Source organism: Crinia signifera, chromosome 9 (genome assembly GCF_055691185.1).
Source record: "Crinia signifera chromosome 9, ASM5569118v1, whole genome shotgun sequence".
Classification (NCBI taxonomy): domain Eukaryota; kingdom Metazoa; phylum Chordata; class Amphibia; order Anura; family Myobatrachidae; genus Crinia; species Crinia signifera.
The window spans coordinates 73,709,097-73,732,985 of NC_139225.1; the positions used below are offsets into that span (position 1 = coordinate 73,709,097).

The 23,889-nt window shown below is 40.5% G+C and overlaps 1 protein-coding gene across 3 annotated transcripts in view; it reads left to right on the plus strand.

Annotated features, from left to right (window-relative positions):
• Nucleotides 1–23,889, plus strand: part of ATRX (ATRX chromatin remodeler) — a 171,534-nt gene that overhangs the window by 91,063 nt on the left and 56,582 nt on the right. For all 3 annotated transcript variants that reach the window (XM_083159237.1, XM_083159236.1, XM_083159238.1), the window contains 8 exons: nucleotides 3,276–3,409; nucleotides 5,649–5,840; nucleotides 8,914–9,007; nucleotides 10,946–11,051; nucleotides 13,947–14,150; nucleotides 14,912–15,053; nucleotides 18,483–18,592; nucleotides 23,694–23,840. In XM_083159237.1, coding sequence (XP_083015363.1) covers nucleotides 3,276–3,409; nucleotides 5,649–5,840; nucleotides 8,914–9,007; nucleotides 10,946–11,051; nucleotides 13,947–14,150; nucleotides 14,912–15,053; nucleotides 18,483–18,592; nucleotides 23,694–23,840 — 1,129 coding nt within the window. The remainder of the gene's footprint in view (nucleotides 1–3,275; nucleotides 3,410–5,648; nucleotides 5,841–8,913; nucleotides 9,008–10,945; nucleotides 11,052–13,946; nucleotides 14,151–14,911; nucleotides 15,054–18,482; nucleotides 18,593–23,693; nucleotides 23,841–23,889) is intronic.

Genomic DNA, 23,889 nt, shown 5'->3' on the forward strand with positions numbered 1-23,889 from the left:
TATACAGTACATCAACCATTCAGCCACAGTGAGGTATTTAGACGGTCACTCCTAAGATATTCATTCATTGCACTTGAGATTTTCATGGGTTTTATGAATTTAAAATCAATCAAAATAAACAATTAGCAAAACCATTTCTGTGCAAATAACCAGATGCAACAAAACAGACAAGTTTTAGATGTCATGGGCTTCAGCCTTTAATACTCACATGCTATTTTGTCATGTAAGAAAAACTTAAAGGGACCATTTTGTTATCTATTTAGGGACATTCAACCGTGCACAATCACACATTTTCAGGAGTAACTTAAGAAAACCTGAATGTGGTATCCTCGCATGTCTACATACTATATTAACAGAATGTGTTCTTAAATCAGTAATTGTACAGGTTCTGTTTCACTATGTATCAAGAAGGGTAGGGAAGAATTGAAGACACAGGAACACTTAAAAGGATACTTAACTACAAGTTAAATACAGGTGAAAAAGCACACGACTGTGTAACATTGACTGCATGATCCTTTATAATGCAGCTTTTTTCTTGGTTAATATGCTCTATTTTTATGAATTCTAAAAAGGATATTTAAAATTTACCTGTGTAATCGGTTTAAAGCAAAATATTTCTATCTAAAAACCTCATGTCCTTTTGCAATGATATTGACACGACATTCACTTCAAAAAGGGTCTTTCAACACATGACCTAACACCTGCAAGCATGGTAAAACCACAGTATAACTTACTTTAGTTCATCTATTATCCTGCTAATTGATGACGCTAACAGTACTTTCAGCAGAACAATTTTTTTTCAGCTGCATATGTAGAATCCTTACACATACATAAGGTCTTGTCCACATGACTCAGTATAATTATTATCCTAAGCGGTCATGCACACTTTTATGACTTGTTCTACAACTGAACTATCAGCAGTCAACTTGAACATTACTACCTGCAGTGTTTTGAAGTGCTACCACCACACAATATAATGATAGTACTCCTTATGTACATAGTTCTGTGTTGCAGGGAAGTTTGGAGAACAGCCACCACTAGTCTGTCTACAGACGGAAAGTTATTTTGGATGTTTTTTTTGGTACTTGTGTATTTGCAGGGCGCCCAATTTACACGCGTATGGCACCGTAGGAAAATCGCATTGCATGCAAATTTGCGGTGTTATGCGATGCGGATCATTTTAAAAGCACCCATGCACACCCCCACTATCCACGTCACCCCGAAGCATGGCGAGCGGCTCGATTACGCGCCCTCCTGACTTTTTCATACCCCCACTATCCACGTCGGCATGGAGTTCATTGTATAAAGTGTGGCGAGCTACCGAGCCCGAAGCGTGGCGAGCCCCATGGAATACATGTAAAGTAATTTGCGTCCTCACGCTTCGGGCTCGCTGAGCTCACCACACTTAATGAAATCTACGCCACGCCGACGTGGATAGTAGAGGCATGAAAAGATCAGGAGGATGCGTTACCCCGTCCCCCGCTGCGCTCTCCACACATCGGGGTGACGTGGATAGTGAGGGTGTGCATGGGTGTTTTTAAAATGAAGTACCAACAAATCTCATCGCATGGGTGCTTATGCAATGAAGCATCGCATCGCACTAAAAAGCAAATAGCTAAGTGGGCGCCCTGCAAATACACAAGTACCTTTTTTTTTTATGCTAAAAAATCTTGAAGATTATGCAAGAAGAAATTTTACCTTCACATTTAGAAATGTAAATATGAATGGGTATGTGCATATTACTTGCTTTTGTAAGGTTAGTGTTACTTTGTTTATTCACTTTCATGCAAAGCATGACCTCTCCAATAACTCTTTGAAGTCATTAGTTTTCATCTAGCCTAGAGTTCCCTCTAAGCTTGTTTTGCAGGGTGCTGCACCCTGCCATTTTTTAAAACCTCAAAATGCACCCTGCCCTTTTTTGTGTGGAAAGGAGCGCCCTTATGCTGTCCCCCACCGAGCTGACATGCTGCTGAGAACTTTCGGTCTGTGCCATCATGTGTAATGGGTATTATGGTGCATGCCATCATGTGTGGTATAATGTGTAAGAGGCATTACAGTGTGTGCCATAATATGTAATTGTCATTACGACAGAATATGTAATGGGAATAGCATAGTATGACCATGTTTAATGGGTTTCTTTTTTCTCTAATATAAAATGTGCCCTCCTGATTGAAAAAGTGCACTGCCTGGTGGTCAGCACCCTGTCCTAAAAAAAATCCTGGACTGAACACTATAGCCCCAAACACCTTTTTGGACATGAGCTGTAATCTGGACAATATCTAATAATGGGGCAGATGTATTAAGCCTTAACAAGAGATAAATGCAAGGGTGATAAAGAGAGATAAATGTCCAGCCAATCACATCCTAACTGCCATGTTACAGGCTGTGTTTGAAAAAAGTTAGTAAGGAGCTGATTGGCTGGATGTTTCTCCTTATCACACTTGAATGTATCTCTTGTTAAGGCTTAATACATCTGCCCCTTTATTTGCTGACTTGAATGCTTCGGCTCAAGTAAAATCTAAATAGGATATTTCATTTTTCTGAAATCTAAGCATGTAGTAGGTCATATTGTTAAAACCACTTGTACGTTATTAGCTTTGAAATTTGAAATGCATCTACACTATTAGCACAGCATGTCCTTTAAAAAAACTTTCTAAATTGAATAAGAAGAATCTCCTCTAAACCTTGTTCTTCAATCATTTTGCAGAGCTTTAGTACTGTGTGCCTTATCAAATGTGATGTAACCCGAGGCTATAGTATAATTATCACCATGGCATATAACAGCTTTGTCTGATTTCTGTGTGTGGATTATAGAGATTGAAGGTATCACTTAATTTAAGGCACATGTTGTAAGATTGTTTTCACTATGTATATATATGTAAACCCAATTTCATTACCCGTTACTGTCTTTACATTGTTCGAAGTTTGATAATGTTGATTTTGTGGATTTGTATAGCCTTGGGCAGCTTTCAGTGGTGATGGCACCACATTTAATTCAAACATTGACAGTACTCGGGTTTTATAGTATACAATGGTCAGTCGTGTTTCTGAGCCTTGTTTCAGCCTGTGAAATGTATGCATGTGATTTTTATGAATCTTGAATTAAAATGTATATTGCAGAATAGCATTTTGGTTTCTCCCTTCCTTTATGGGAACCCTGTAACTTTTGTTGTACCGTCTGAAGGTTTTTATTTATTTTTTATTTCCCATGTTTTCAACATGCTGTAAGAACTGAAGCTCCCAATGAATTTGCTTGTATTTTCATTATTTCACAGGATTGCTAAGAAAATGCTTCTGGAAGAAATAAAAGCCAATCTGTCATCAGACAATGATGAGTCATCTGATGATGATGAAGAGGAGCCTGAAGAAGGCAAAAAGACCAAAGTGAAATCTGAAAAAGCAGATGAGGGTGAGATTTTTTTGTTTGTTCATAAAGCTTATATGAATGTGAGGGAGTTACAGTGCTTTAACCCCTTTAGGCCTATCTGCACGCCAGTAATACAGCAGAAAACTAATGCTCCTATTATGCCAGGGATGTTATCCAGCAGCAGTACTTAAGGGCAGCGAGTCTGCAACATGTGCGGATACATCCTATGGCTTTCTTAGCGGAGAACTAGAAAAAATGTCCAATGATGGATCCGAACCATCGAATTTTTAGATTCCTTCACAGCATGAAAATAGTTGTGCAGATTTTTTTTAAATATCCAGATCGAATTTTGGATGAAATTTCGATTGCATGTGCTTTTTCAGTGCCTTGATAAAGAATTTGGGCTTATAAATGATCTACACTTACCGGTAACCCTTTTCAAATGGTTAAGTTGTCCTTTTGAGTAGTGACAATTAAGGCCTTCAAAAAATTAACCACTGATGACAAAAAAAGATATAGCTATGGACCTAAGGAATTTATCAATTAAATTTGCGTGGTCTGGAAATTATTTCTGATGACCTTAATATATATATATGCAGATACCACCGGCACTCTTTCCCCAGTCGAATATACATTGTCCCAGTGCCCTTTTCTGTGAGGTTAGGTCCTCCACTTGAAATACCATACAAATAAAGGAAGCACTCAGGAAACTGGAAAACTTTTTTAGTGAGTCATCTGTGAAACAACATTGATATATATATAAAAAATATCTATCTAGAAAGATACAAAGAAGCGCTCCATAGTGCAGTTATCCAAGTAAAAAGATTTTATTCTTTAAAACAATTGCCATGGCTTTAGCAGTATAAAGGTCACGTACCAAATCAGGCGGTATCAGAACCGCACAGTGTCAGCATAAGAACGCAGTATACCACTGCTGTCGGAGCGGTTACACTCTCCATCCGTCTCACTCGTTTGATCGATGCTAGGCCATCACTTCGGACTTAAGCTGGCCATACATCAGAAAGATCGATCTTAAGATCGATTGCACTCATGATTGTGTACAATTTCCCTTGAAATCCCCAGCAGTCCTTGGTGGTTTTTGGACACACAATCTACACACAATCCATCATACAATCAGTCATACAATCCATCTGCTGCATGATTTTTGTACACAAGTTGTGCACACAATCTGCATACAATCCATCATACAATCAGTCATACAATCCATCTTATGATTGATTGTATGATTGTGTACACAAGATGTGCACACAATCTGCATACAATCCATCTTACAATCAATTGAGATTGTATGATTGGGTACAATATCTTTCTGATGTATGGCCAGCTTTAGTCAGCGCGCCCCCCCCCCTTCCTTAAACTGTTGATTTAATATGAAATATGCCTAGGTTTTTTCATGATCATTTCCATTGTGCTTTATCTGTGACTTAAAACAGTAAAGTGAAAGGATTAAGTGGTGTTTAGCTCTGTCTACGGTGCAAATTAGACACTTTTGTATGTAACTCATTCCTGCCAGGGTTGTTTTCTGATTTTTCATACACAAGGGGTTAATTGACTAAGATGGGAGTTCTATTTCAGATGGTATGTTGATATGGGCAACCAATCAGATAACATCTATCCTCTAGAAGGAGCTAAATAAGTAGATTCTAATTGCTTGCCCATAGCAACGTCTCATCTAAAATACAACTCCCATCTTAGTAAATTTACCCCAAGGTTTCATGCTACTGACACCAGAGTAAAGTTCATTGACCGCTTTGGGCAGTTAATCGTGAAAAGCCTTGTTATGCCTGCTACAGTATGAATCCAAGTAATTGTGTCTGCCTTCTCTAGTATCCGATTGTAATCCCTGGTCATTTACGGCTATACAGATGTGTCTTTATACATCTAGTCTCAATATGCCATGCACAGAGAAATGCCTATGGAGCGGGAGCTCGGCTAACATTGATGTGTTCCTTTTTTTTTTTTTTTTTTTATTGCCGAAAAAAATGCATCTTTTTGACAATACTGTACGGATGTAATGTAATTGTGTGCAAAATTAAGTAATACTGTGTATTAGCATTGGTAAGTGAGATTTTATTTAAGAAATAATTATCCTACTGCTAATAAAGAAACTATTTTGCTAAGCATTATATTGTATACCTTCTACCTACCTGTAGGTAGTGCTCTAATAAATCTTTGTTATTAGACTACAGATCTTAATAGATGATTTGAAACTGAAAAAGCAGATTGGGTATATGCTTACTAATACATATTGTTTTGTTAGATAAAGAAAATGATGACACTTCAGACTCTGACTCTGATTCTGACTCTGAATCCGCAAGGAAGTCCCGGTATAGGCATCGCTTGCTGCGGCACAAACTGTCCCTAAGTGAAGGTGAATCTGAAGGGGAGAAAGAAGACAAGAAAGATAAATCCAAAAGCCCGAAGGATGGAAAACGTCGTAACAGACGAAAGGGTAAAAACACTTTGTTGATAAGTAGTTGTTCAATCATCAGAACAGCAACTGAATACACAGTTTTGCAAAGTGGACAACCGTAGCAGCTTTCTGGTATTCTATTATCCTTCATTTAGTAACCAGTACACTTAAAGGTTTAAAGAGCATGTGCCATAGATTTCAATGCTCTTACTAACAACACGCTTAAGGGTTGTCACTATATAAATGTGCTACTGTTTAGATATGATGGTTTTAGACTATCTGTTTTGTTCTATCTTAAACTGACACACATACAGACAGCTTGCCTTTCTTTCTTACTTGTATGATGAGGATGAAGATTAGGCATACACTACCGATCGAAAGTTTGGGGTCACTTAGAAATTTCCTTATTTTTGAAAGAAAAGCACTGGGTTTTTTTTTCAATGAAGAGAACATTAAATTAATCAGAAATACACTCTATACATTGTTAATATGGTAAATGACCATACTAGCTGCAGAGGGGATGCAGTTAAAATCCCGGCGGTCGGGATCCCGGCGTTCAGAATCCCGACGCCGGAATCCCGACCGCCGAAATGCCGACACATTCTCCCTCCTGGGGTGTCCACGACACCCCTGGAGGGAGAATAAATTAGTGTGCAGAGCGTAGCAAGGCACCGGGCCCGCTGCGTGGCGAGCGCACGAGCCCGCAAGGGGGGGGGGCGATCCACGTCCCCCCCCCCCCTGTCGGCATTTCGGCAGTCGGGATTCCGGCGTCGGGATTCTGAACGCCGGGATCCCGACCGCCGGGATTCAATACTGAATCCCTGCCAAACGTCTGGTTTTCAAAGGATTATCTACATAGGTGTATAGAGGCTTAGTTCCAGGAACCAACACTCCAGTGTTCTAATGGTACATTGTGTTTGCTAATCGTAAAAGACGACTGATGATTAGAAAACCCTTGTGCAATTACGTTGGCACATCTGAAAACGGGTTTTCCCGTTAGAGAAGCTATAAAACTGGCCTTCCTTTGAACTAGTTGAGTATCTGGAGCATCACATTTGTAGGTTTGATTTATTCTTTCAAAATGGCCAGAAAAAAAGAACTTTCTTGTGAAAATCGACAGTCTATTATTGTTCTTCGAAACTATGGCTATTCTGTGCAAGAAATTGCGAAGAAGCTGAGCATTTCCTACAATGGTGTGTACTACTCCCTTCAGAGAACAGCACAAACAGGCTCTAACTAGAGTAGAAGTTTGAGAAATAGATACCTCACAGGTCCTCAACTTGCAACTTCATTAAATCGTATCTGAAAGACACCAGAATCAACATCTAAATGAAGAGGCGACTCCGGGATGCTGGCCTTCTAGTGGCAAAAAAAAAGCAATATCTGAGACTGGCCATAAATGGCAGTTTACTATGGGCAAAACACTGACATTGGACAGAGGAAGATTGAAAAAATTTGTGAGATGCAGAACAAGTGAAAAAATGCTGGAATAGTGCCTGACGCCATCTGTCAAGCATAGTGGAGGTAACGTGATGGTCTGGGGCTGCTTGTAAAGTGGGAGATTTCTACAAGGTAAAACATTTCCTGCTCCAACAGGACAATGCCCCAAAGCACACCTCCAAATTATTTAAGAAATATTTAGGGAAGAAGCGTGCAGCTGGCATTCTGCCTGTAATGGAGTGGCCAGTGCAGTCCCCGGATCTCAACCCTATTGAGCTGTTGCTGTAACTGCTGCAAAATGAGCTTTCCTTGACGAAAGCAAAGTTTAAAGGGCAAAATTATTATTTCAAATAAAAATAATTTTTATTCTTGCCAATGTCTTGACTATATTTTGACTATATTTTCTAGTAAATTTGTAACTCCTTTATAAATGAAAGTCCGTTTTCATGTGAAAAAAAAAAATTGTCTGGGTTACCCCAAACTTATGAATGGTAGTGTACGTTTGGCCCACTTCCTGTGGCCACCCTGTGATGCAGCAGTGTATGGCCATCCATAGGGTGGCCCACTCATTCTATATTTTTTCATTGCGATTGTAACCGATTAAGCAAACCTAGCAATAAGTGTAAAGTCATTTTGTTCTAAAGCCTAAATGGGACTTTAATTTCTTGTGTAATACTTTGAACCTGGGATAAAAAATTATCTATATGGATGTTGACAAATGCTTTACATTTTTAAAAGCTTTTCTCATTATATCTAGCGAATACTTTGTGTAAAGTGTGAATATTTTGTTTTTCGAATGTTTAATTCATTGTACGATTGCAGAGATTTGGCTTTATTCAGTTTTACAGATTTTTATCTATAGTGCAAATTTATATTCATATTTAAGTACATATTCTGTTCAATAAGGGGATATCACAGCAGCTATCTGCGGCAGCTCATCCAGCTACAGCAATAGTCCCCATAACGTTTTTATGAGGACTGCAAAAATGTCCAATTTGCCAACAGCTGTTTGGAGCTGATCTAGGATAACTGCTGTCTTTAGATTCGGTTACGTGTTGTCTGTACTTCACTAGCTTGTACTAGGTGTGCATTTGGAAAGTTTTACCGAAATGCTCTAATAAAGCAATAGCATAGAGTATTGCTGTTACTTATTTTTAGTCTAAGCTAGAAGGGACCCTTGTGGACTAACCTTCCTGGCAAGCATAAACTATCACTTAAGGTGCGTACACACGGGGGGGTGGGGGAGATATATTGCTTGCAATATATTGCGCAGTGTCTCCTTTTCATCAGCGACCAGAGATGGTCGCTGATGAAAAGGAACCTCTGCTGGGGGAGCCAAAGAGGTAATTAGCTGGTCGCAGGAGCAAGCTCCTGCGACCAGCAATTACAATGGGGCAGAAAACGGGAGCACGCACCCGGTGATTTATCCATCACACATCAATCACCTGCGACCATATTCCCAGCTATTATCGCCCCCGTGTGGACACAGCATTAACTTTATAATTTTTTTCTGAAACATGCGTGTGTGGACCCAATGTCCCAACAACAGATTTTTCATCAATTTGGGGAACAAATTCCTTATTGCTGCTATAGGTGACATTACTAATTGTGAACGTTTGGAGAAACCGAATGACTTTTCTCATGTTTTCATTATGAATTTTTCGTGGTTTAGTTAGCAGTGATGAATCAGAGTCTGCAAGTGATGGGTCTGGAGTTAGTGAGGAAGTCAGTGACAGCGATTCTGATGACCAACGCCCAAGAACCAGGTATATTTCAGGTGTATTTCTGTATAAACACATGTAAATTAAAAAAAAATATATAAACAACTATTGCACATTATAAACTTACACTAACTTGAAAAAATAAAAATAATGCCTAATTGTCACTTAAATGAACATTAAACATTTATGTATAGTTTATTCTTGGGCAAGATATGAGGAAATTCTTGGGGTTGCTATTGCTGTATCTTTTCTTTCTCTATTTAGTTACTCATAACTTTCGGGGGAGGGGGGGGGGTTGCCTTGCCTGCCCTATGTCATACCCCACCACTATGACATCACACATACCTTGCATTTGGTCTTTGTGCAATCCATAGTATTTTTTTTTCTTACACCATTGTGAGAGTATTACATAAATGGCTATAAACCAATTACATTTGCACAGTACAGTTTCTGTTTTTAAATGTATGCTAAATTGTCATTAGTACAGTGCCACAATCAAAATAGTCGCTATAAAATATTAAAGATTTTGTTTCTTGTCTATGCAGTGTACACCAAGTCATAACTTAACTCTTGTTCAACATATACTTATAGGAGTATTTAATCTTGACCGCTATTTCCGATAGGCGGTAATATCGATCATGAGTATTGTCCACGACTTGCCTGTGCAGATTCGACTTTGTTTGGTTTTTCGAATTCGCAGCCATTTTTCGACTACTGGCAACCATTTTTGACGATTCACTGACTTTTCAACTGTTGGAATATTTTTCTAAAGTCAGAATCTGTTCCGACAGTCGGAAATACAGACCCAGTATTGAACAGGTTAAATGTCAATTCAACCAAATCTTGGTGGAAACGGCCAATTATTCTGCCTGTCGGAAATATCAGCTGGGATTGAATACCTCTCATAGGCTGCTAACAAATTGTTTTATATTTGTTAGACTTGCTCCCCATAGTGTGAAGGAAAATGAGTTAAGAATATTTAGTGTAAATTTAGTAATGTGTGCAGTATAATTTCATTTAGGATTGTTTTATACCCATTGACTGTTTCAGTAAAGGAAATTCAAATATTGCGTCGAAGGAAAAGCAATCCCAGCCTTTTCATCTTGGGAAGAGTGGAATAGTTTGTTTTTCGGATTACCATTTTTTCAATGGTTTTACTATGGTTTAATTCAACAATGTTTTTAATTGCAAATCCAGGTCAGGGTTGCCATTTCTAATCTCGCTATAAATTTACAATTCAATAGGTATTACAACAAAATTTTAGTCGGCCACCTCCCTGCCTGCATTCTGCAAATTGTATACATTTCAGCTTAATTTGGGGAACAATAATTAAAACCAATATTGCAATACATTTTTTTAGACAGTCCTTTTTTTTTTTACTTGTTAGGAGTATATGCTGCTGTTAGAATTCTAGAAGTCAGAGAGACTACTGCTAAATGGGTTATGTTATTTTATAAATGATAGATTTACTCAAGGTCCACCACTAATGGTCAGCAGTGGGTAGGTCAGCTCCTTTTAATGGTCTACATACTAAAGGTCGACACAGAAGATACTGAAAAGGTCAACACAAGTTTTCTGGGGGGGGGGGTGTCTATCGACATATGTCAGCATGGATGCCATTTAAGGGTATCTTGTCCTCTCGCAAGGTGAGCATAGCCATTACTGCTATGCCATTATGCTACTTCGGGCACGGTTCCTCGCTGCACGCTACTCTATGTGCACTTGTATAACCCAAGTTGGTCTAAAAAAAAAAATAATTAAAAACTGTCTACCTTTTTGGTGTTGACCACATCTGTCGATCTTCTGTCAATGTCGACCTAATTATTGTCGACCTAGAGTGAATATCATGAGTCCAGATTACCGCTAAATAAATGTATATCTGTTAATGTTCTCTTTAGTATGCATGTTTTACACCGTTCTGTAACTTCTACAAAACACCTTGAGAATTTACTAAAAGATATGTGGCCCATTGGTATTTTCCAGGGCAGCAAAGAAAGAAGCAGAAGAGAATCACCGAAGCTATAAACAGAAGCAAAAGAAGAAGAAGAGAAGGAGGATTAAAATCCAAGAAGATTCCAGTGATTCCAAGGTATATTACAACATAAACTTCCTATCCCTTTTCCCATTCCCTTCTTAGCAGTCATGGATACACTTTATATTTGGTTGCATGTGTTTTACATCCAGTCTTGCTTTATCTAATATTATTCTGTTCTTCCCTGCCTTGTAGGTGTAGATTTTGTTTGCCCTTAAATATATGCATGAAAAAAAAACTACCTTTTCAATATTGAGCTATTCAATCCTTTCTTCAACCCACAGGCCAAGGAAATACAACTTAAAAAATCTTACCCACAGTGCTTTGAGGGGAACCAAACAACAGTGTGATAATGAGCGCTGATTGATTTATTCTGCACTGCTGCTGAACCTGAAAGGGGGATTACCCAAACCCCTTAAAAAAATATCACAAGAAGAAAATATTATTTGGACCAGCGCTGTGCTGAATAAGATATAATTTATTAAAATTTAACACCTTAATATGGCCATTAATAGACAGACAAGACTCACAATTGAAGTAAATAACTCCCCCTCTTGTTAGAACTGGTTAGTTTTTAAGCATGCATTTGTAGACTTCTTTTGCTCATTTATGAGGTCAATTATTGGGGTTAGTATTCAGTGTTCAAATCCCCACCAAATGTGCACATTTAGATAGTGGTACATACTTATTATATTCCAGGGGCAATGCCAGTTGCGGCTTGTAGTCACCAGCTAATTTCTCCGACCGTTTGCAGTGCGGTCATATCCGAGATAAATTCGTTGAGAGGACGAGGGGACGCAAAGGCTGTCCCTACACAGAGCCAACAAATCCATCTCGGATATGACCGCACTGCCAAAGGTCGGAGAAATTTGTCAGTGACTACAAGCTGCAACTGGCATTGCCCCTGGAATATAATAAGTATATACAGGTTGAGTATCCCTTATCCGAAATGCTCGGGACCATGAGCATTCCGGATAAGGGAATATTCCGGTTTTTGGAATAATTTTTTTTTAGCCATACTTACCTGCCCCTGGTGTGTCCCCGATGGTCCCTTGGCGTCCATGGAGTCCTCCGGCGTCCACGGCAGGCCACCAGCACCGTCTCCAGCGGTCCCAGGAGTGCTTTGCGCAAGTTCCCAGGCGCGCCGGTGACGTCACCGGCGCGCACTCGCGCAAAGCACTCCTGAGACCGCTGGAGACACCGGAGAGGATGCTGAAGGCCTGCTATGGACGCCGGAGGACTTGGTAAGTATTAAAAGAGGGTTGGGGGGGGGGAACTATTTTTTTTTTTTTTTATTATGCCAAAAAAACATGGTTTTTGGAATAATTCGGATACGGGATACCCGACCTGTACCACTATCTAAATGTGCACATTTGTTGGGGATTTGAACACTGAATACTAACCCCAATAATTGACCTCATAAATGAGCAAAAGAAGTCTACAAATACAAATGCATGCTTAAAAACTAACCAATTCTAACAAGAGGGGGAGTTATTTACTTCAATGTTTGTGAGTCTTGTCTGTCTATTAATGGCCATATTAATGTGGGGTATTCAATGCCGCAGCGAGGGGGTTAAACAGCGAGGATTGCAGAAAACCAGCGATCCTCGCTGTTTAACCCCCGCGCCGGCCGCTCGCTCTATTCAACGTTCTGGGGAAATCCTCGCCGTCACAGGACAGCGAGAATTCCCCAAAACAGCGAGACCCGCGGCTGCTGCAGAAAACTCAGTTTTTAGCCGCGGGTCTCGCTGCTTCTGGAGCCGCATCCGCCAATTCCCCCTCGCTCAAAAAATGGAGCGAGGGGGAATTGCCGGATGCGGAGGCTGTGTTGAATGCTGTCAGGGTGAGTGGTGACAGCGAGCAGGAAGCCCTGCTCGCTGTCACCACTAGCAAACAGCATTGAATACCTGCCAATGTGTTCAATTTTAATAAATTATATATTTTTTAATCTTTTTGTATTTTTCTTCTTGTGATACTTTATTGAGGGGATTTAATCCCACTATAGATTAAAAACTTAAACTCTTGATGAGTTTGACAGGAAACCCTGCAACTTTGCTAGCATTGGGTGTTTGCCAAAAATACACTTACTGTAGGACACACAAGCAGACTGCTAATTGAGTATGCAGTGTTGTTAGTGTATACGGACTACAACAAAACTTGTATGGGTTATAAACTACAGCAGTGATGTATGAAAATACCTCTGTAATTTCTGTGTTTTCTGAACCTGCTGAGTTAGGGCCTTGTGGCCGAATATGAATGCTGCAGAGAAGTGTGGTGTAATTTGTCACAATTTATCATATTGACACTGATGAAACGTTGGCACGATTAGAATGTGGATAAATTGTCCCTGATGGCCTAGTAGTGATTGGTACAGTGTCAGGCAGCTGTAGTAGGGTCTTCCAGGTACAGTAATGACATTCTGTTGACTTCCAGAGGATCCCGAGATGATTCCTGTAGTGCACATTGCAAACACTCACTCTCCCGTAGTGTGCCTAACATTAACCCTCCTCTCCAGGACCTGGTAAAACACCAACATTCGTTTCCTTCCCTCCTGGTAAAACACTAACATTCGTTTCCATCCCTCCTGGTAAAACACCAACATTCGTCCATCCCTCCTACCCCTGCAGAATGTCGACATTTCATGTTTAGGCAGTGTGAATGTTGACTTTTTTGCAGATATTAGTGTCAACATTTCATTAATTTTGGTATTGTTCCTACATCGCAACACATGCACTCTTTCTCCTCCATAAGGCAAAAGATGATTTACAAATGCCTTCCTGTCATACAGTACATTCCTCCACCAGTAATGTCCAATTTCTTTTACTGTGTACAACCTTCTAAAGTCTGGAAGTGTATGGTGCAGTTTGTGAAAATGACCATGGTTGGGCCGAACCAGACTGGGCTACTTGTTTAGTTAAAAAATTATAGAATTTATGTCTTTCGTCTTTTTAGGGTAATTCAGAGGATGGTGATCATGATGATGATGACGGCTCAGACGACTCAGACTCCAAATCTCCAGGAAAAGGACGGAAAAGGATCAGGAGAATTTTAAAAGATGACAAGTTGCGGACGGAAACTCAGAAAGCTTTGAGAATGGAAGAAGAGCGTAGAAGAAGAATTGCTGAGAGAGAACGAGAAAGGGAGAAACTGAGGGAGGTAGGAACAAAGCAATATAGTTACTAAACAGTGATTTGCTCAATTTTATCTTTCTAGTAGTTGGTTCATTGCTGGAGTCATTGCCTCAAATTCATGGGTGGGAAGTCTATGTGTATATCTTCGAGTATGTCCCTTGAAGGGATGTCTGCAGACTGACCCACATGCCATAATGTATATTTGTTTGGTATTATCTGAAGGGTGTATATTTCAAGTTTCATACTGCTATGCCATTACACTGTGGAAGTTGTGTTCATTAAACAGTTTTGTTTAATTATTCCAATACCGGTTTCTTCTCACGACATTGGATGGAGGTTGTATTATTATAACGTGAATGGCATGGACTGCGTAATTTTGAAACTTTGTGCAGACCTAGTATTTTGAGAAATAAGTTATATGGTACTTCCTCATCTACGCTAATGAACTTGCGTAGCATAAGCCGCACGACCCTGGGTCCATGCCACCCTCCTGTGTCCACACCACTAACTATTGCCTTCTAGTAAAGTTGTAACGAGACACCGAGCCCGAAGCGTGGCAAGCGAAGCGAACCCGCAAGGGGGCAATGGTGCTATTCTGAAAGCGGCTAACGTAACTGGCGCAAGCTGTGGCCTCAAAGATGAGAGTACCAAATATATATATTTTCAGAGAAACATACGTAATTAGTTGCCAAAAAGCATATAGATGTCAGAAGCAAGCGAATTTGCGTGCGCGTCTATATTTTAATATGTATGGCTTAACAGAAACGAATGTTGGTGTTTTACCAGGTCATTATAGTGGAAGATGCTTCACCAGTGAAGTGTCCAATCACCACAAAACTGGTTCTAGAGGAAGATGAGGAGACCAAAGAACCTCTAGTCCAGGTGCACAGAAATTTGGTTACAAAGCTGAAGCCTCATCAGGTGGATGGTGAGTCTGAAGTCAGAGGTCAAACATATCGTGTTAAGAAAATGTTGGCAATTTGTTGTGTGTGTGTATAGCCTTAGAGAATGAGGCCACTCACCGGTCTTCTGCTTTAAAAACAGCTTTTAATCCATCTTACCAACTCAATTTAAAGTGCAATGTGCATGACAGTGGGCCCACTGTCATGCACATTGCACTTTAAATTGAGTTGGTAAGATGGATTAAAAGCTGTTTTTAAAGCAGAAGACCGGCGAGTGGCCTCATATTCTTGTCTAAGCTATGGTGGTTTACTGGATTTGTCTGGTATACCTGAGCTGACACTGCAGGAAAGGGCATGTTTTTAGGAACAGGGCTTTTTATCTCTGATAAATGAATTTTTATTATTTTCTTTTATTCACTACTGCTAACGGTGACCGCTCGGAACTGGCAGCAGGGCTCAGTTCATGCTGAGCCACCGCTAGGCCACCAGGGACATGTTTACAGGAACTGAGTCCTGGGGAAGCTCCAGACAAGGGACAGAGACACCCTTAGCCCATCTGCCTGTGTCATCCACAGCTACCTCAACACAAGGTGTTTGGTAGCTGAAATTAGTGTGACAGAGAGAGGGACAGAGGAAGGTTTCTACTGCCCCATATCAGCACTGTCCTAGCGTCTGGTTACATTCCCCCTACCTTCCCTCATGGCGTTTGGTATTTGGAATAGGGAGCCAGTTTGACTTTCTGTTTCCAGACACTAACTAAGATTACTGTTTTATACACTGCATGCCAATTTAAGGTGTTTCACTACATTATACACATTCCATGTTCAGTACCTCTGTACCTAAACAGCAGCCACTTCTTTGGTGGGCTCACAGTGCAGTAGCTTTTACGATTTATTCCTTTTTACATAACCGGTTCAGATCTTATTGCCCCACTACTCACTCACTTAGTAGTAGTGTTTCTCTCTGTGGGTGTACATATTGGCCCTCTTGTACTACAAGGGTCACTGTCTCCTAAAGGACCACCCCAAGACCTCGAAGAAGGGTTGGGGCACTTTTGGACTGCACAGAGTGAAAGGAGGATTTTTCCTGTGCAGCACAGGACCACAATGTCATTTGTGATAGCTGCTCTGCGGCTGTAGTGCCACTTGATGCAGCAATAGGTTCATGTTCGGCTGAGCAAAAAATGGCCATACGTGAGCCTGCTACCCTGCCAGGGCCTCAAGTGCCACCTGTAGCTGTACCACAGTCGAACCCTCCTCTTCCCCTCTCAGGGTAAATGGCATGGGTTCATGTCTTATCCCGGTCTGTGCAGGATTTAGTGCAGGTCTCCCTGCAACAATCTATGGGCCCATCCGCTAAGCGCAAGTCCTTAGCTTCTGCTCACATGGCAGTTTTCAGTCTGAGGATGCACAATCTGAAGACATTTCTGACGCAGAGCAGAAACCCTCTGAATCAGGAACCAGCAAATGTGCCTGACCAGCGTTGATTCGTCAGGCACAGTTTGAAGACCCATGCTATACTACATGGGTCTTCAAACTGTGGCCCTCCAGATGTTGTGAAACTACATGTCCCAGAATGCATTGCCACATTTTTTTCCTATAAGAGCATGCCAAAACTGTCAGGGTATGCTGGGACATGAAGTTCCACAACATCTGGAGGGCCACTGTTTGAAGACCCATGCTTACTGTATCTAAGGACATTCACCTTTGCGTTTCCTGTTTCCAGGTGGTGGAATGATGTCATTGATTGGGTCATAGTCACAGCCATTGACAGTCTCCGGGGTTGTGGTGCTGTGGTCGTGGACCTCCTCAGGAGCAACACCTCTCTTTAAATGTGTTGGAACTGCAGGCAGTCTATCTCACTCTGTCCAGCAAAGTCCTCCATCCTGAATCTAACCACTGTAACCCCTGCATATACCGATTGTCCGGATTGTTAGCCTTTCTTCAATTGGGATTGGATACAGGCCTCAAATTGGCTTCCTTAAAGGTTCAAGTTTCGTCCCTATCTGTATTTCCTCCAGAGGCGCCTGTTCTTCTACAGTTCAAACCTTTTTGCATGGGGTACTGCACCTGCAGCCCCATTTCTTTCTTTTGATTTGGCGCTACTTCTGCAGCTGCTGGCTAAGGCTCCATTTGAGCCGCTTTCAGAGTTTACTTTCCATTGTTTTTCTTTTGGCTATTGCTTCGGCACGCCGTGTTTTCAGAGTTGGGTGCTTTATCACACAAATTTCCTAATTCGTTTTTCTCCCATACCGCGCTGTTCTGTGCACTCCTCTAGATACTTTCCGAAAGTGTTCTCTGTGTTTCATATCAACCAGAAGATAGTGTTTCTGTCGTTTTAGCCAGAAAACTTTCTCTGTGGATGGTATTTCGTTACCCACCTTAGATTTTTGGGTCCTGAGTTACCTATATTGGCTGTACAAAAACGATTTCGTAGGACGGTCGCCTTATTTTTTCTTTGTTGAACATAAACACACTTGGCGAGCTACAAAGCAAACTGGTGCATTGGACTAAACCTCTATCCCTCAGGCTTCTATCTGCCTCTAGGAAACTGGTCCTCACATCCATCAAGGCTTACTCTACTAGATACTTTGGACCTTCCTGGGATCTATATCGGGGAGCTTCTGCGGAGCTATGTGGTCCTCCACATATATCTTCATGCGGTTTTACCGTTTTGACCCTTTCACCTCTGTTGATGGGGCCTTTGGGTGTTGTGTTCTCAGTGCAGCTCAGGAGCGTTCCCACCTGTAATGGGACTGCTTTGGGACATCCCAGTGGTACACCATTGGCTGATAGATAAAAAAAAAAAAAACAGAATTACTGTTTCACCTGTTAATTCTGTTTTTCTGAATTTTACATGTAATTACTTTGTTCAAAGAAGATGGCAAATATAGTTTGATTTCTAATATTTTCTCACCATGCTGTAGCAATAAGTCATGTCTTGTCAGTGGTCAGGTTTTCTTCATTTGTTTCATTTAACCTTTTATGTAAGCCAATGTACACCAGTCACAATATCACTTTGTACTGTTTATAACTTGACATAGAATGCTGATATTAAAAAGAAAAAATTTAAAATTAAAAACACGTTTGAATTTTTTTTTTAATCGTAGCGGTATTAAGGCCCATACCCACTGGTCGATTTTGAGCTGAAAGTGGCTCACTTTTTGCTGCCTATATCTCAAAACCGACTAGTGTGGATGGCCAGGTGATGAGCGCTGATTTGAGCTCCAGCATCATCGCCGGCTGCCATTGTCATTGAATAAACTGTTTTGCATGGTAGTCTCCTACTATGCAAAATCGTTCAAGACTGTGAAAATTGCTTATTGTATATGCACTGAGTGATTTTCTGGCCAGTGATTTGCACATCCTCGTTGGCCGAACAAGCTGGGTAAAAATGCCCAGTGTGTATGAACCTGTATTGGTTTCTAAAGACATGCTTTAATCATGTGTTTTCAGGTGTCCAGTTTATGTGGGATTGCTGCTGTGAGTCTGTGAAAAAATCGAAGAAAGAAAAAGGCTCCGGGTGTATCTTGGCTCATTGCATGGGTCTTGGGAAGACGCTGCAGGTAAAATCCATTATTTTTCACGTTATTTTATTCTATGGACACCTAAATAATGAATTTTTCTTCAAAGTACGGACCTGAATTAGGCTATACGTACCAGTATATTCATGGAAACCGGATTGAAAGTTTCTTCCCCACTCTTTTTATTTAAGTTTTTTTGTCCCACAAGTGGATTTATTGTTGTATATGCTAGTATTCCTTGCCACTACCTGCTGAACGATTTTTATTCAAGAGTAGATACAGAGGCCCTCTCATTGCGCCAGGTACCATGGTGCATGGGACCTGACTGCTCACTCTCACATAAGGCATCTTGCACAGCGAGGCTAGATGTATGAGGTCACATCTGTAATTAAGGAATGACAAGAGGTGTCCTAATACATCATTGCTGCAGTCAGCCAAACAGCCCCTCTCATTGTGCTTGGTACCATGGTGCATGGGACCTGATGGCTCACTCACATAAGGCAGCTTGCTCAGCTTGGCGCATTGAGGCTAGATGTATGAGGTCACATCTGTAATTAAGGAATGGCCATGTGAGGAATCCATTTATGCCTACTACACTTAGGGCATGATGCAAATAATCCTAGAAATGTCAATGCAATATCCATCCATCCATCCATTTGCAGTATGTCATTGTTATCTTGTTTTGCTTTGTAGCTATTATATCCTTAAACAAAACTGGGAGAGCGCTCTAGTGGTAGACAAATAATTATCACACCTATGTAATGTAACTAAAATAAATCTACTGGGGCACGGCTCATGTTAAAATAGCTGCAACCTTCAACACTGAAACTTGTCTTTTTAATCTTTAGGTTTTCTATAAACAAATGTATCTGACCAATATAATGTATTCAAAGTGGTCAATATGCCTAAAAGAGTATAGTATAAAATGTATTTATTTGTATGGCACCATAAGGGTTCCGCAGAGCCTAACAATACATAAGTGAACAAATAACGAATTGCAGTACAAGGCAATTAAGGAAAAGTACATGGTAAGTAAAGAGTTTCTTTGGAGGGACAGGACACTGAAGCCATTACTAGGGTGGCAGATATATATGGATAGATTTATATTCATTTTCTTAGTAAAGCAGATGAGGAGAGTGGGCTATGCTTGTGAGAGCTTACATTGTAATAATGTTTTACAAAGATTTTAAAGTCTACCCAGAGGTGAAGTTTACATTTCTTTTCAGCGGTTTACTGTAAATATAGATTTACAAATAATGTATCGTCGATCTTTACTGAATGCTTTTAGTGTCTTACCGAGACTTCATCAGGGGTATTTATCTTCAATGGTGCATTAAAGCAGGGGTGGGCAATAAGGGGCTCTCCAGCTGTACACATCCCAGCATGCCTTTCCTTAGTTTTGCTCTTGGCCATGCTGAATCTGATGCAAGGCAGGCTGGGATGTGTAGTTCATGAACAGCTGGAGGGACGCTTATTGCCCACCCCTGCATTAAAGGAAACCAAGAACAATACAAGTGTTTCAGAAAGACCTAATACACTTAAAGATTACCAAACCAGAATGACCTCCCAACTTCACTGATGAATGTTTTATATATGTAGCAATCATTTCTGCAATATGCAAGTAACACAGGAAAGGTCCTCAACCTTAACTAATAGTCTTTTAATGCCCAATATCCAACTACTTAAAGCTGTGACGTTTCTCAAGTGTGAGGTCATTATGGTGTTGTATTCTTTGTGGATCATGTTTTTCTGATACACTTGTATTTTTGGATTCCTTCAGTGTAACTATTGAAGACTAGGTGGTCATGCGAAAATTTTGCATTCAAATAAAATATGATTAATTTTATAGCGAGGTTGGTGGTTTGTAGTAAGTTGAAAGAAGAACCGGTTCATTTGAAGCCATTTCACATAACCGAGCAACACTGATCTAAAGGGGCCTACACACGGGGAGATGCTGAAGCGTTCTGAGCCATGCTGGGTCGCTCAGCACACAGCGATGTGTCAGCTATTCTAAATTCATCAGAAGTGGAGAACTTACTGTTTTAAATGGTACCTCATTTATTGATTTTGGTTAAGTTTGAAAGGAAAAAAGGATAATCACCAAAAATCACATTCTAGAAATAATATATATATATATATATATATATATATATATATATGATATACCCCTGTAAAATGTTGGGCATCAATGTCCCCTTCACATCTCTGTGCACTGTAACAACATTGTACACAAAAAACATTGTGCAAGCAAAAGCAATTTTATATTTATTTTAATTGAAAAAGTTATTTCACCAGAAATAATAAAAAAAAATCCTGTTTTTGACAGAATCACGCACACAAATGGATCATGAACTTTCATGCTTAAACGTATGTTTAAAGAATAGCATGAGCAGAATTTGAAGAAACTCTAGTTTCATTTATTTTTCGATAAATCCCTGTTGAAAATAAAGATGTAATAGAATATTATGTATTTGTGAGTTTGCATTTACCAGTGCATACTTTGCTCATACTCCAACCATTTTCTCTGTAAAAAGTCTGTGAAGACCATATTATTTAAAGGGCATACTGCAGACTCTATAAATATGCTTATATAATTGTATATAGATGTTTTGCAGTTGACTAGTATACATATGTTTTTGTTATACTATCCAGTTTATATGTTCTACTTTGAGGGAATTGCTCACATGCCTGGTACCGTCACAATTTGTGCATCCTCTGTAGCTTGTCCTACGCGACTTGTCCTCTACTTAACTTGTTAGGTTGGCGTCTCACGCTTGGAAGCCATGTGCTGGCTACACTCCTGCTTTCTGGTTCGTCTAATCTGTATATTTATTTTAGTTTATGAGCCAGTATTTTGATCTTATGCCTTTATAGTAATTGGTTGTTCCCCAAGGGTATATTTACAGACAATGCTAGTCATAACAATTAGATTAGCCTTTAAAAAAAAAAAATAGTCCACTCTTTGCTGTAGATATTCTTACCATTTATCAAATACATTCAATTAATGTACAGCATCAAGCCAAATGTGTAAAATGTAATTTGGCATTATGGCCTATGACTAATAATAATGGAATTTAGCGGCCCTTTCTGGGACCTACCAGATATTTTCTAACTAATTTGCTATTTTAGAATATTATTTTAGATGTAGAATTAAAAGAAAACTTCAGTTATAATATGAAAACTTTTGTCCTTGGTGACCTCTAACCATTCCTGATGTCTAACCAATTGCAGTCTACTGCTACCCATAGAAGGATGTACAACTGTTCCTGCTGTGCACAGGTTCGATTTCCCCTTTTGGTGAAAAGGGTGTTTGTTTTGGAAACGGGAAAACTTAGATTTCATTGAGAATACAGAAGCTGCATTACAAGAAATGACTTTGGTTTGAGGGTTTTTCTACTCCCACAAACCGAGTACAACTGTGGAATTGTGTGTCAGTGTCCACAGAAATAATGTTTTGTCCACTTGAAAACAAGTCATTGTAACAAATGTTTTAGCGCATGTGGTCTGCTCTGCCAACATCCCTTGCCAGCGTCAGAGGACGGCGAAGATTCCCTTTAAATGGCAAGGTTCGCCCGCTCCATTTTGTGGCATGCCCTACTGTTTTGATGGTCGCACTGGCCGATTCCACCTTGCTGAGTAGGTGGGGAATGCGGGGAACATCAGCTGACGGGCGGCCAGTGGCAGCTCTCTGTCAGGGGGTTATTATGCTCACTGCATAGATTGGAGGGGGCAGCTGGGTTAGGAGTGCTATTGGAAGGCAATGTAACATTGTCCTTGTGATGCAGTCATGACACTGCAGTGAGGGTGCCATTGTTGTAATGCAGGCAGGAGCCGGAGGTCTGCGGGAAGGGCAGAGAGAGGGACACTGCCTGTCTGATCAGTAGGGAGACTGGTCCAGCAGCAGACCTCCTCCTCAGGTGTGCTACTGCTGCTGGACCCGTCCTCAGGCTGTGCGGGGACTACCGTCAGCATCAGCGGGTTTCCCGGCCGGGACTCCGCTCCATCCCCAGCAGCAGGGGAGAGAGCCGGGTCCAGAATTCGCCATAGTGGATCATTTTCGCTGTCAGGGGTAGCGAGCCCCTGATGCTTTGAATAGTGTGGGCTGGCGGAGAATTGCGGGGGGACAGTGAATCACGGCGAGCGCACAGCGAATCCAAAACAGGATTCACTGCCTTTGCACTTGCCGGAACATTGAATACCAATATTTATTTATAGCTTTTGAATGGGTTTTAATTGGATATAATTAAGGCTAGGTTTTGTGTGAAATTTTTATTGTAGTCCTATGATATATATTATGTATATTTTCTTGTGATGCAATCAATCTAGTGAGTTCCCCATTTAAGGAATACATGTTTTCTTTCTTTTAAGCTTGAAATTACAAATACAAGTAAGGGAAAAATGTATTTTGATTTATTCTCTGTGCAGAAGGAGGGGGTATGCAATCCGGGATCACGGCTGTCGATCCCTCCCGACAGCCGTGATCCTGGCCCGTTTGCGGTCTGATCGACTGCAGAACGACATTCAGGTTCAATGTCCCGCCTGCCGATTGGCACAAAGGGGGAGTGGCCGCTAAAACAGCCATGGTTTGTCGATCTGCGGCCGGGATTTTGACAATCCATGGTCGTTATCGGCAGAATGGCCGACAGCATTCTTCTGTAATCCCGCTTCAATTCTAACGCTAAAAACAGCATTCAATAAGGAGCCGTCTCTTTTTCCGAATCTCCCCACTGTCTCCTATTATTTTTGAGGTGGCCACCTGGAATCTGCCCAATTGTGCTTCTGGAATTTTCATATGCAAAACTTCTGAGCCTATTGAACTAATTCTAGTATTTAGCTGGGACAGAGTGGTTAGAAGAAGTGTGCCAACAGAGGAAGGTTTTTAGTAAAACAAAAACAAAAAAAACATTGTTTCATGGCTCCTTATAACTGTCTGTTTAGTTACCAGAACTCGCATTGCCAATTTAGTGTTTCTAAACCTTTTTTTCTTTCATAAAGTTATTACAAGCAATAAATGTCGCATATCACAGCAAGTATTATAGCTTCTGAGTGTCCTAAACCGTGATGAGGGGAAAATGTGTAATTTAAATTTATGAAGGCTTCTTATTGTATTTTCATTTTTTGGTTTGTTTCTTTTTGCTTTAAGGTGGTGTCTTTTCTTCATGCCTGTCTTCTGAATGAGAAGCTAGAGTTCAGCACAGCTCTTGTGGTTTGTCCACTGAACACAGTTTTGAATTGGACCAATGAGTTTGAAAAGTGGCAGTATGGCCTGAATGATGACGAGGCACTAGAGGTACGTCTGCCATGTTGTGAAACACAATACATAGATCTATGTGGATCAA